The sequence below is a fragment of the Saccostrea cucullata genome, unplaced genomic scaffold (genome assembly GCF_032062105.1).
Source record: "Saccostrea cucullata isolate Sc308-1 unplaced genomic scaffold, CSIRO_AGI_Scuc_v1 ctg9872, whole genome shotgun sequence".
In the NCBI taxonomy this organism is placed as follows: domain Eukaryota; kingdom Metazoa; phylum Mollusca; class Bivalvia; order Ostreida; family Ostreidae; genus Saccostrea; species Saccostrea cuccullata.
The window spans coordinates 9,689-24,580 of record NW_026924604.1 but is presented as its reverse complement, the minus strand read 5'-3'; the positions used below and the strand labels follow the sequence as shown (position 1 = coordinate 24,580).

Here is a 14,892-nt window from a genome sequence, read left to right as displayed (position 1 = left end):
GTACATAACGTACATGTAGGCAAAAAAAAGGTAGTCTGAAAAACTTATCTATTAACATCAGCTGGTAAAAAAAAACAATTTTGTTTCCGCTCTTACATGTAAGGTCCCCGTCTTGGAACATTAACGGAATTTGAATTTGAATATTAGCCAATCAAAGGCTTAGTACGTTTATTTATTGGACAAAATACAGAATACCATAGCCATAAATGATATTTATCATTTTACTCCATGTATAGCTATCCTTATTCCTGATTTTCGGCCATAAAACATGTTTTAGTCAAAATCAAGTCTGAATAAATTATTCAAATAGATATCAATACTGTATACAGGTAATTTTCTTCCCCTGTTTTTTTGCCCTTTTACACCTGCTTACAAATTTGCCCCGTTCTAATTTCGCCCAGTTCTATTTCCTTTTAAGAATTTATACTATTTTTTTTCTAAATTCGCTCTTTTTAAATTAGCGAAATTGTGACAAGGGCGAAAGGGGCGAAAATAAAACGGGGAACATTTCCCTGCATACAGTATTAAAAAGGCAATAAGATTGCATTTGTGATTTAAAAAACCCAATGAATTCCAACATGTCATTGTCTTGGGAATCCTGATTTACTTAGTTGTATATGTAGTAAAACAACATTCATATGATTTTCATCTCAGTTTTATATGTTGTACGTTAAAACGTGGTTTAAAAAGAAATGAAAAAAGGAAGGATACTTACTTTTCCTAGAAACCTGATCCCACAACTGAAATTTCACGGTGTAAATGCTATATTCCAACTTAACATACATTCTTTAAAGAGTTTTTTGAGATCAAACACTGTTCGATATCCTCATCCTTTTTGTTAAGTTTAAAACTGTTACCCTGATTAAGAACTGCAAACAATAGTATTTTTCTGCCGCCTTTCTCCAAGTCTATTTTCAAAAGTAAACAAATTCGATGAATTTTTAATATTGTTTATAGATAATTATATGGATTTTCATCAAAGATTACTTATTTAAAAAAACAAAGAGATATGCAATATAACTTTAACATTTTGATAAAAAAACGGAAAGCGGAAAAGATTTATAAAACATCTTTCTCCCCGTTTCACAATTTTTTCTTTTACATGTGATATTGAATGATATTTCACAAATTCATACCAAAGCTTTTTGTGAGACACAGGGGTTTATGTTTATTAAAAGACGATAAAAATGTTTTTTTCCCACAAAGTTCAAGAAGATTTCTTACCGGAACTATAAATTTGATTGATATTTTTATGTTTTATTTTTTTACCTAACATAAAAAAATATATAAGGAACATTTAATTTTATTCTAGACTATTTTAAAATATGGTAATGCTTAAAACGATTTCAATGGAAAATATCACCTACCCCCTTTTTTCAAGGAGCTGGAATTATTGATGATTTACTGTTTAGCGCTGATATTTATACAATTCATCATTTACCATGGAATTGTTCTTTGTATGAAACAAAGATTTTATGGCCAAATTGCTATTGGTATTGAGTGGTTCCAAACTGTACGCGGGAATCGAGAGTTAGCGTGCGAATTTCTTACATGAATAGCAAAACCATAGAAGAAATTTGAAGTAAAATATGTTGAATTTGAAATTGGTGTCGGTGCCATTATGTATCTTTTTTTTGCGAATACCATTCAACACTTCAATTTTACCTTGACAGGATCCATTCACTCGATTGCATATGTTTTTGGAACAATTACAGTTCTTCTGACAGCCTTTGCCAAAGGTTCCTGGTGGACATGTCTCATTGCAGTTGATTCCGTAAAAACCTGCCTTACACTCTATTGCATAACAACACATAGTATGAGGAAAACGTATCCATGTTTACCAAGTACAAGAATATTTAATTTATTTAATTTATAAAAGTCCTAGTAAGAACAATTTGAATATGTTTTTTTTTACGTTCACCAATCATTTAAACGTTGCTTAAATTACTTGTTTTTTCAGATAAAACATTTAAATTAGAGATATACCTTTGCATGTCATAGATCTATTGTCAAAGTATTCCCCATTGCAGCACGAAATATTAAATCTCAACCTTATTAAGAAAAATGCTCTAATTATGAATCAATTATTAATATTAAAAAAAGAAAATAAAAACTGAAAATGGTTATTGATCTTCCAAAAATCATCTGAAGAATAGGTAAAAGAATATATTATAAAGAATTACTTTATCGTAGAACAATTATCTCCATAAATTCCGACAACTATCCCCATTAGATGAAAATATATAAAGAAAACAGCCATGTATGGTGTTAGGAATTAATAAAATGTGCTGTTTGATTTGTTGTAGCATACTAGATCCATGTACTTTTCCCCTTTACAAAATTAAAATGATAGGCAATTCTCTTTGATTTGAAAAAAAATGTTTTTAAAGGTACTTTGACACAGATTTGAAGTTCATATTTTCTGCATAACATCACGAATTATATATTTTAATAGCATTTCACACAAAATTAACTATAAAATCTTATGTCAATTTAAAGTTATTAAAACTTAATATTTTTTTGGCGGGTTTGATTGACACATTCTTGCACTTCTATTAATTTTATTTCATTCTTAATTCTTACGAAAAGTGGCAATTTTGTTGTGTACTGATGAGAAATATCAAAACTTGTTTAAATGAAAGAGAATTGACTCTCATATCTAATCTGTAGAGAGGAAATACATGTTTAAAAACAATATTATAAAAACATTGAGAATCATGATTTACTTAATTGCACATGTAGTACAAACACATACATATGATTTTCATCTCAGATTTTTATGCTGTACGTTGAAAAGCGGTAAAAAAAAGAAGAAGAAAGAAATGAAAAAAAGGAAAAACTTACTTTTCATAGAAACCGATCCTACAACTGAAATTTCACGGTGTCTGTTTTATACCAACTTAAGATATATTCTTTAAAGAGTTTTTGGAGATCAAACACTGTTCGATATCCAATACTTTTTTTATTAAGTTAAGTTTAAAACTGTTACCCTGATTAAGAACTGCAAACGGTAGTATTGTTCTGCCGCCTTCCTCCGAGTCCATTTTCAAAAGTTAACAAATTCGATGACTTGTTAATATTGTTTATAGATAATTATATGGATTTTTATAAAACATTACTTAATTTAAAAAAGCAAAAAAACAATGTAACTTTAAAATTTTAGTAAAAATCAAGGGAAAAAGGGAAAAATATTTTTATAAAACATCTTTCTCCCCGTGTCACAAAAAATCCCTTTTACAGGTAATATGGAAAAATATATTTCACAAATTCATACCAAAGCTTTTCGTGAGACACGGGGTGTATGTTTATTGATAAAGTACGATAAAAATGCTTTTTTCCACAAATTTCTAAAAGATTTATAACTGAAAAAAAATAAATTTGATTGATATATTTGTGTTTTATTTCTTTCACTATCATGAGAAATTATAGAAGGAACATTTAATTATATCCTAGATTTTTTCAAAATAGCCATGTATGGTGTTATGAATTCATAAAAAGGTCTTTGATTTGTTTTTGCAACTAGATACATGTACTTCCTCTTTACATAATTACAATGATAGGCTATTCTCTTTGATTTAAAAAAAATGTTTTCAAAGGTACTTGGACACAGATGTGAAGTTAATATTTTCCGCTTAATATCACACATTATTTATTTTAATAGCTTTTTGCACGAAAATTAATTAAAATCTTATGTCATTTAAAGTTGTTAAAACGTTTTTGGCGTTTTTGATTTACAAATCCTTGCACTTTCACACAAACTAACTTTATTCTTAATTCTTAGGAAAAGTGGCAATTTTGTTGTAAATTGATGAGAAATATTAAAACTTTAATCCAGAAAAATAATTTTATTCAGAGTAACTTCACAAGTATCGTCAATGCGAGTTAAGTGTAGTGTACAGAGTTAAGCAAATCGATGATACTAGTGTTATGCACACAGTTTTTATAAACAGGGCATGAACTCTATTATTGTTAACGTTTACGATTCACCGAGTGCATTCAATTGTCAAAGTATTCTCACAGCAACTGCACAGACTGACACTATATTGTGTGTTTGTTTTGCTTTGTAACGTGTCTACTTTGAATTTTCTGGATTAAAGTATTGATATTTTTCCTTACACTGGACACATAATGCTTACAAATAGGAATGTAGAACATTTAATTGCTTATTTCCTCATCTGCCAGTTTGGGATAGTTATAATTTTTTTTTTTGATTTTGATCAAATCATATTTTTAAAAATCAATTCTTTAAAAAGTCTTTCAATATATCTTCATTTTTTAAATATGTGTTAGGTGAATGTGTAGACATTGTTCTAAAATATACTTGCATGATGCCTAAAATTATAATTCCTATAATTATAAAACAGACAGGGAGTATTTTTTCAATTAAGTGTAAAACAATTTTTCTGGCTGATACAAATGATACTACATGCCTGTATATATTTGTATAGTTTTGCTTTTAATAGTTGGTTTTTATTTATTTCTTCAGGTTATTGTTTATTTCTTCCTCAAGCAGATGGACTTAACTTCTCCCATAGTTTTATTCATTGCATCTGATACATAAGCAACCCTTTTTTGAAGAATGATGCTTAGACTGTAAGCTATAACAGAGACATAAACAATGTCACTGGCAGTATGCAATAGCTACCACGCGCAGTTTAAAACCTGTGGGAGGAAAATAATTTACAGACAGATACTTTTGAAACAAATCTCACCAGCATGTCATTGTGCAACAAAGTCTTCAGCATTTTATTTGTCCTTTCAACGGGTTAAACGATTTGAATTGCACTCTTATCGATGAATTTTACACTAAAATGAAAGCTATCTTCGCAGATCTAGCTTTATTTACCCGCCGTTTTATCTTAAAACCGGAAGTGCGAGTTTGTAAATTTGAAATTTCGATCCGACTCAAATTTGACATCGGAAAGAAAAAAAATGTTTATTTTTTTCTGAAAATTCAAAACCTTGAGCGGAGGGTTTGTAAAACTGATAATAAGTATATCATGGCCTTAAATGTGACCGCGACTGGAAAAAAGGGGCCAGATGCGGCAAACGTCATAATGAGAAATCGGCGATCAAACTTACGTCATAGATACAAGCATGGCGCGCTAAAAACGTTAGACACGTGTTTGTTTGGTTTTGTTTGTTTTTTTCAATTAGGCCTATTAATTTCATAGTTTCTTTTTTAAATTTCATTTAATTATTAATTATGTCGTCTGTCTCAAAAACTTTGAATATTTTTTTTCGTTTGTTAGTTTTAAATTAAGCGCCAAAATAATGAAACGGAAGTTTTCGATTTACTTCCCTTCTTTTTGTTTTCATTGGTGATCTAATATGGCGGTCAATCTAAAGCGAAAAGATGAGGCATCATGAGTCAGGGGGAGACAAGAAGTACGTGTTCTATACCACAAGAAATTTTAGATAATCAAGATCTTAGTTTCATAGAAGAATTAAACGTTGTAGATGAATTGTATTTTAATGAAAGTGACAATGTGATCGAAAACGAAAATAGTTCTGACGAAAACTTTGAATCTGATTCCGACAATGATGAAGACGTGGATCCAGTAAATATTGAACCAACGGATGAGGACACAAGGGAGTATGTTGCCCAGGCCCGTTTTAGGAGTGATACATGTGGATGTAAGGAGTTCTACGGTGAACCATGCAGTACAGTTATTGACATCCCAGATAGCATGACTATGTTGGGCCAACGTTGGTAAATGGTTGTATTGTTGGCTGGTGGTTGGTGTTGGGCATTGAACGTTGGCCCAACGTTGGGCCAATGCCAATAGGGTGCTTTTCTATTTTGATCAAATGTAAGTTAGGAAGACAATGTTGGTCCAACAATGGTGCTATGTAATAAATCTGAGCTTTCCTGTATTTTTTAACGTTGGGAACAACTGCATTGAACCAACGTTGGCCCAACGTTTTAAATGTGCCCTTATCCATGCTGACCAAGATCAGTGGGTATACAACCATTGTCCAACGACGACCCTTCATGTGCAGAATATGCTATAATTAAGTTTTCTGCATGTTGGGCTCACCACACTGGACCAATGTTGGCCCAACGTATATGTAATATATCTAAATGATGATGCTTAAAAAAAGTAAAATACACATCATGTATAACATTGGCCCAACAATAGCCCTACTATGCAGTTAGCGCTTTACTACAGTTTCTATGCTGACGTTGGAATAATACATTTACCAACGTTGGCCCAACGTTAATATGAAATAAAAGAATGTAGAAAATATTTATATTTATATAGGGAGGGGGTCTAAGATCTAGGGATTTAAGCGTTATTGAATTTACATTTACCCTAGCTAAAACTGCAGTTGGGAGCAAATATCAAGTACATGAAACATAATTTTTTTTATTTTCTTTCCCTCTTTTTGTTCTTTTTTTTTATTTTGTTTTCATTTTTGTGTTTGTTTTTTACTAGTTAATGTTCAATCAACAATTTACAGACTTGTATAAAATCTTAGGAACATCTATTACATAATTGCACTAAAGTGCTGGTTTTAGGGGGGCATATTCTGAGATAAAAGCAAAATTCACTGTTTAAGAAATTAGGTCGACATCATCGTTGCTTCTCACAGCAGGAGACTGGCCAGTTTCCTCGGTTACTGCGAAATCTGATATATCAGGATGGTCAGCACGTGTAACCATTTCACAATTTCGCATTTGAGGAGCTTGGTACACACGTATTATATTTGTGAGAACAAAGGAATTTGGATATACTGTTTAGACAATAAATGTAAGTATATTCTATAATTAATTTGCTTTGATTTTGTCAAACTTTTCAGTCCAGTGTTTTATACAGACATCTAACACATGCACATTAATATTTAAGTTCAAACACAAAAGATCTGGTTCAGTATAAGAGTAATGATATATTTTAAGGTGAAAGTTTTGTCTTAAAACTTTTAAATAATATACACAATCAATGCATTTACCTTTAGCATTGTTTAGGTAAAGAATTTATGCACAATTGGAGGATAAAATGTCAAGTCCACTGTGAGAAGACTCTTATCCTACCTTTTTGCCAATGACCTCGCCTTTCGGATCAATTGGAATCAAGGATATAGTCACCAGTAATTATTATTTTATTTACTTTATTCTGAAGGGGTGAAAGAATCCCCAATTATTTAATTATTCAGTTGTTTAATTAGTAAATTTAAACGTATAAGTTGTAATTTTGTCCAATATAAAAAGCTGGAAATATTGTTTTTCACCTCTCAGTTGTAGGTGTACAAACGAATTGATCAAAATGAACAGTAGACCACAAACTTAAGAAACTGTACAGCCTATACATGTAACATTAAGTATGCCATCAATATGTCAACAAATGTGTTACTTTTAAGGACTGTCCGAAAAACAAGCTAACAGGGGCAGCGACAAACAGCGAAATTTGCGCCATTGTTAAAGATTGGTTTCACTCTGCAGGTGACCGAGAAGGTGCGGAAAAGGGCAGAGAGGAAGAGGATAGATGAAGAGAAGAGGAAAGAGAATGAAAAAGAAGGAGAAAGTGGAAATGACACTGAGTAAATGAAAGAAAAAGAATGAAAACTTAGTTTGAATTAACATGATTAATAATATGAAGGATTGCTTGACATTTAATTGTAATTATAATAGATTTAAAAATACAAAAACATCAACTATTAAAATCAATACATGGATTTTTTTATTTTCTTATCAGAATATTCCTGAAAAAATATATAAGAAAGATTATTTTAAATGTCAATTCGAAATTCACATCAAATGGAGTTTACTAGATTAATGCGAACCATGTTGTGGATGACGTGAATATACATGTATTTTACCCTGGTTGTCCGCAAATGGCATTTTTTTTTATTCTTTGTAAATCAAATGTTAGTCATGCATTGTGTAATCAATTTGAGTTTTCCACCGTGTTGGACCAGTGTAGGCCCTACACTTTCCTAGCCATTTATTGTTGGCCCAATGTTGGCCCTACACTTTCTCCGTAAGCTGTCTATTGTTGGCTAGATGTTGGCCTCTATTCTTACGTACCTATTTATTGTTGGCCCAACGTTGGCCCTTCACTTACAATGCTATAAAGTATGTTGGAATAATGTTGGTATTGCGATAATATATTAACATGACATTACTGGTATTGGCCCAACATTGGCCCTTCTATAACATGCCATGTACTATGTTGGTCTAATGTTGACCCTACGATTACAAAAATACATTAGAACGTTGGCCCAACATCGCCCCAACATGTTGGGCCAACAAAGGGCCACAGTGCACTTAGACATTGCGCCAACGTTGGCTGCCAACGTCGGCCCAACAAAGTGTGTTACATCGGGCCAACATTGTCCCAACGTAGTCATGCTATCTGGGATGGAATCGGCAATCGAATTCCGAGAGCACTGTAAAGAAGTCAGCAAGGATGAGCTTGATCTGATTATTAAAGCGGAACTGTTTTCCCATCGTCGTTCAAGTGTTCATACTCAAGCAAAGAAACACAAAACAAAAGAAAGAGAACGACCCTATCAAGAATTTTACTTCAAAGGAAAACGGGTATGTAGATTTACATTCTGCTTTATTCATGGTATAGAAAGGAAAAAGTTGCAGTCTATTGCACACTCTCTTGATGTCGATGGACTCTCTCCCAGAGTTCATGGCGGAACTGGTAAACCTCCAAAACATGCACTGCGGTACCAGGATTCTGTAAGGATCAAGACATTTTTGATGAAATTTGCCACGGACAATGCCCTGCCACTGCCCGGTAGACTTCCAAATTACAAGAATCATCAAGTTCTTTTGTTACCATCGGACAAATCAACTGTAGACATTTATGAAGAATATGAAAGCCTTGCAAAAGTAATGAAATACCGAAGCATAAGTCTGCGAACATTTCAAAGACAATGGCAGGAACTGTGTCCAAATATAGTTATTACAAAACCTTGTACTGATTTGTGTCAAAAATGTCAGGACTTCGCAAATAGAATTTCGAAAAGTGGTAATCTTGCTGAGGAAGAGAAGGAGCAATTGCTTGCGGAGTATAACAGTCATGTACAACTTGCCAAAGAACAAAGGGACTATTATCGTGAGCAGGTTAAACTGGCTAAACAGAATTACCTGGAATTGCCAATTGCTCTTCAAGATTCAGGTAAGTTTTTTAACCAAAAAATGTCCACATGTTTAACCTAATAAAATTATATGTAGGACATTGTGTAATATATATCTACATTTATGAAACATAAACATGTAACATATTATATGACATGAAATTGAATTTTCTATGAAATTCTGATAAACTTTAATGCTTCAAATGTGATGAAGAGCTAAACCATGTAATTTGTTTGTAATATTTATTTTAATACAATGTATCCGCTGTATCAGAGCACGGGGGCTTGTTCCTGTCGTGCAATAATTATTTATTAAAAAATCATATACACGTTTTATTATTACGGTATATGATTTTTTAAGAAATAATTATTTCACGATGGGAACAAGCCCATGAGATCAGAGTAAAGTTTTACCAGTCTTGACACAGATTTTTCTTTTACTTTTTTTTTCTTTTTCTTTTACATATATCAATAACAGTATGATTTTTAAAATAGGTAACCCACCACAGTCAGTTCAAACCACCTTGCACTACTCCTGGGATTTTGCTCAACAGGTGCATATTCCACACCATGCTCAACAAGTGGGGCCGATTTACTTTAAAACCCCTCGTAAATGCCATGTGTTTGGTATCTGCTCTGAAGGATCAGGTAATTTTCATCATCATAGGTTTTCTTGGGAATATTTTTCCTTTTGGTGATATTCATGATCTAAATACTTTTCTCGCTTCATTCATTTTAACCTAGATTTCATTTACATGTATACCTTTCATTATGAATGTTTCTTTTTTGGGGGAACCCTTTTAAGACATTATAATGTTACATTTACCATGCAACATATCTCTAATTTCCATTCATATGATTATAATTTTTGAAATCTATATGATACATTAATATTTTACATTGAAAACTCCATGGAGAAAAACTTGAGTTTAGTGATTGCTGTAACTACTGCATGTTTATTTGGATATTTGTTTGTTTCATGTTATTTATGTACATGCTTATTTAACAGGAAAACAGACCTTTTATCTAATTGATGAAGCATCTAATCCTGGGAAAGGAGCTAATAGTGTTACAAGCATGGTGCACCATTACTTTGATAAGTTTGGGCATGGAGAAACAGATATCAAGGTTCACTTTGATAACTGTACAGGACAAAATAAAAACAATGTTGTGTTATGGTATGGCCTTTGGAGGGTGTTGACAGGTAGGTTGATGCTGATATTTTTATAATTTCTGTAATAGGTAGTGTGTAATATGTACTACAGTACACCAGTTTTATTTAAGTGTTATCAACACTTTACATGAATTTATTCAATATATATCAACACCATCAACAGCATCTCAGGGAAAGTAAAGGAAAGAATATTAAGTTTTCAAACATTTTCTTCAGGGCTACACAGAACCATAGAATACTCGATGATGGTAGCTGGTCACACAAAATTTGAGCCAGACTGGCATTTCGGTGTTTGGAAGGTGCACTGGAGAAACACTTATGCTGAAACAATATCACAGGTACTTTTATTTACAAGTACATGAAAATAATATATGTAGTCATCATATATATTTATTTGGTCAAGTTTTCTGTGATCAAAAAATAAGAGATTTTTATACATGTATATCATTTTCTGGAGTCATTTAAAAACATTTTCCCTTTGATTGTGTTTAAGGTGGCAGAATCCGTCAGGACTTCCAGTAGAAGTGGTCATAATATACCACAGGTTGTAGGTGATGGTGAAGATCCTGTCTTGTTTTATGAATGGAAGAATTATTTACAAGTGTACTTTAAACCTCTGAAGTACCTAACCCGCTACCACCATTTCTTCATGGATTCGGAGAATCCAGGAATCATTACATGTCGGGAAAATGCTTCCTCTGAGCCTGTCACCTTCATGTTACTGAAAAGCAAAAGCAAAGTTCCGAATCCAGGTGTTCTTCCTTCTCCATCAGTCATCAAAGGCCTTGAACCTGCCCGACAATGGTACCTTTATGACCACATCAGAGAGCATTGTTATTCAGAGACAGCAAAAGAATGCATATGTCCAAAACCTACTGTTCCCAAAAAAGAAATAGACTTAACAGAATGCTGTGAAGAATATAAACCAAAGGGTGGTAGAAAAAAAGCTTTACTAAATTTAGCTTGTAATTCACTGAGTGTGAATTCTGTACATGTTTTAACATGTGTGAACAATATCTAAAATGTAAGGTATTTTATTAAAGCATGTTTGCTTCACTTGAAGTTTATTGGACAGATTGACATGTTCTCTGGTTAATTCTGTACATGTTTTTTAACATGTGATTTGTACATGTTTCAACTTTTTTTATCGAAGCATTTATGTTTTTTAGTGTTGGAAAGTTGTGATTGATTGTTTCATATATTACCTGGTTAATTCCGATTCTCTATATGACTGTATGAACTTTATCATGCACATGTGAATAACACTGTTTGATCAGTGTGTGTATGGTGGTTTGTTTAAAGCAAGGCAAGTTATGATTCACTGATGGTAATTTCTTTAATGTGTAATTGTCAATGCGAATTTACATGTTTTATTCAAACAAATGCTCTAAGTAAAAGTTGCAATGTATAGCTGTAACATGAAAAATTTTCTATTCATTTTACCCTGTAACTCTTTCATGATTATCTGCCAATATGTGATTATCCATATATTTTAGTTTGCTTATTGCTTTATGCTTTGCATAAATTACTTACTTTCATGCTTTACTGTTAAAGTGATATAGTTATATGTACCACCAGATCATCATCTTTAAGTACATTGTACACAAGTCTATATGTACATGTTTATTTATCATTTTGTTTTAGCATGTTCTTATAAAGTGTACTTCGCAATGAGATGGGCATTTTTTTTCTCAGGAAGTTTATTGTATTTATTTTCTCAGTTGTTTAAGAAAGCTCTTAGTACTGCACACTAAACACTACTAAATCTCATGGCAGTTTTATCGCAACTTAGAGTGATTTGCCCTTAGATGTAAGATAGAATAGACTAAAATCTACAGTGAAAGAAACCATGTGTACTAGATAAAAGTGTTCTCAACATTACATGTATGTAAGACTAAGATAAAGTAATTGAATAAATCTTTTGCATATTTCTTCCCAATGTAAGTAAACAGGCATAATTTCTGTTCACTGAGTTGACATAATTAAGGTACCTTAACTGTCTTTGAACATTTTTTCAGGGAAATATGATAAGAACTTGATAAACTTGGTCTGTGTACTTTTATATGAATTTATTTTCTTTAAGTCAGAAAATATTTTATGTTAGTGTTTATAGTTTCCTTGAAACTTGAAAATTTATGAACACAGTATATGTACATTTAATAAACTCCGATTGTCTTTGAACTCTTGCAGAGATGATTTTGTTAATGACAAAAAGTCTTATTTTATTTTGTTGCCATGACAACAATGGTTACAATTCTGTACATTTCTAAAAAAAAATTCAATACATTTAATTTTTAGAAAAAAAAAGTGTATAATTAAGTCATTGCTTTTCCTTGGTTTTAAATTTGAAGTTCAGATTAAATGTCATAGAAAAAGTGCATTTTCCCTGTTTTCAGTGTCTTTTTATGTAATAACTCTATAAAGGGTCAATGAACAGATGTGGTCATATCTTTAAAACCCCTTCAGATATGACTTTGTTTTTTTTTGACAAAATTTTATTTACATTATGAGGATTAAAAAAATGACAAAAACTCAAAATCTGATTTTAGCTCATCTGGCCCCATTTTCCCAGTCGCAGTCACAAATATGTAATAAAATCATTAGCATATTAACCAGGAGCAAAGGATAAGATGTTCAAAGAATTCATGCATTTCACTAAATAATCATTAGAGCCCCGCCCTAAAACAAGAATCCCTGATCCAGGGTCCCTGAAATTCACAAATTGGGGAGAGGCAGTCTTATTCAACATAACTATGAACTTGGTTAGTTTATTTAATGCCCATGAGCAGAGGAGAAGATTCTCAAAAAATGTATGCATTTTCACTATTAATCAATCTAGCCCCGCCCTAGCACTAAAACCCCTGACCCTGGGGCCATGAATTTCACAATTTTGATAGAGGACTCAATGCTGATTACAATCATGAAAACAGTATGACTGCTTGATGTCCAGGAGTAAAAAAAAACATTTTTAAAGGTTTCATTATTTTTACAGGTTTTGCCCCAACCATCAGGCTCCAGGGGGGCAGGGACCATGAAATTCACAATTTTTGTTCCCCTGCACCTATAGATGCTTTGTGCCAAAATTGGCTAAAATTGGTTCAGTAGTTTCAGAGAAGAAGTTGAAAATGTTCAAATGTTACCACACGACGGACGACGCACGATGACGGACGAAAACGGATAGCAATAGGTCACCTGAGTGACTCAGGTGACCTAAAAACTTATACACCTGTGGAATCTTTGCTAAGTGCAGTGTGAAAATGGGGTTAATTTAATATTGCCAAACAACTTATCAAACAAAGAAAAAAAGTAATTTAAGATGGAAACTAATTGATGTTTAATAATTTTTTTGTGATTGGTTTCTTAAGTAATGAACAATGCATCAAAAATGAATACAAAAAAGTGTTGGTAGTTCGTCAAATATTCTATCAAATCAGTATACCAGTGATATAAAAAAGCATCATTAACTATAAATAAAACCAACCATAGTGCAGAATTTTACATGTTTTTTACTTATTTATTTTCTTTATTTTTATTTTAAGGACCCTCTCTACACAAGTGAAAACAATTTTTTGGACATTGAGAAAAATATATTGTATAAAGGACTTAATATTGAGCTTATTTATCTGATTTTCAATGTATGGTGCATGGCATTTACCCCCAGGAAGAATGTTCAAACACAACACAGTATCAGTGAATACAAATCACGTTCGGTTAATTTATCTTTGCCTTTCAAAAATGTTAAGAATACTTGAACTGATTACAAATTGAGTAATATATTGTAAATTTCTATTTTTTAGAATTTAGATCTAAGGGCAGATCACTCTAACCGTAGAAAAATACCTTAGAATCAGAACTCTTTAGTGTGCAGTGTAGAGAGGGTTCTTAATTATAGTCCATTGATGGTAAATTTTGTAAATATATCATTCAATGCATAAACAAGATGATAGTTGCTATTACACTTTTTATTGAAAAAAGGAGAAAAGAAAAGAATAACTGGTCTTTGACAAATTGTATATTAAAATATTATCTCAAAATACCGTACAAGAACATGTACGTGTCCTCATTCATTTTTTTTATTTCAACTTACATGTTCCTTTAAAACACCACATCAAAATTATTGATTTTCTGAATTGGGGATGTAAGAATTCAATCATGTACATTGTCCTGTATATAATTTGAAGAAAAAACACAAGTCGAGTACAGAATTGGGAGGGGGAATCATAGAAATAAAAAAAAAAATTATCAGGCTGTATTATGAAAATCTAGTCTAATGATGAAAAACGATTTTTCCTGTATTTATTTATATTCAAATATTTAGAAATATTCTTGTTAAAAAATAATGAATATGATAAATCTATTCTTAACCTTACTTTGAATTGCTAAGAGTTGGATTTTAATCTTCAACTGATGAAAAAATTGTGAGATCTTCGTACTAAAAACTATTCTTATTTTTCAAGTAAAGCTATGATGGTCATGTATTACTCACAGTGTTTTCAAATAAAAGAGAACAGACTCTCAGATCTATTCTGTAGAGAGGAAGTCGTGAATATTCTAAGTTAAAGATATCAGTTGTTCACATTCCATAAATCAAAGTAATATAACGGTAGATGGCTGTTTTTTCCTAT

The 14,892-nt window shown here is 31.9% G+C and overlaps 1 protein-coding gene across 2 annotated transcripts; it reads left to right on the top strand.

Moving 5' to 3' along the window:
* The first annotated feature begins 8,368 nt into the window (after window positions 1-8,368).
* Window positions 8,369-12,641, top strand: LOC134266834 (uncharacterized). Of its 2 annotated transcripts, XM_062749045.1 has the most exons (6): window positions 8,369-9,134; window positions 9,589-9,741; window positions 10,103-10,297; window positions 10,484-10,605; window positions 10,761-10,888; window positions 10,929-11,133. In XM_062749045.1, the coding sequence occupies exons 1-6, from the start codon at window positions 8,714-8,716 to the stop codon at window positions 10,990-10,992; spliced, it is 1,083 nt and encodes a 360-aa protein (XP_062605029.1). In that variant the 5' UTR covers window positions 8,369-8,713; the 3' UTR covers window positions 10,993-11,133. The 2 variants fall into 2 exon arrangements, with proteins under 2 accessions (XP_062605029.1, XP_062605028.1); XM_062749044.1 differs by having other exon boundaries at window positions 10,761-12,641.
* Window positions 12,642-14,892: the final 2,251 nt, after the last annotated feature.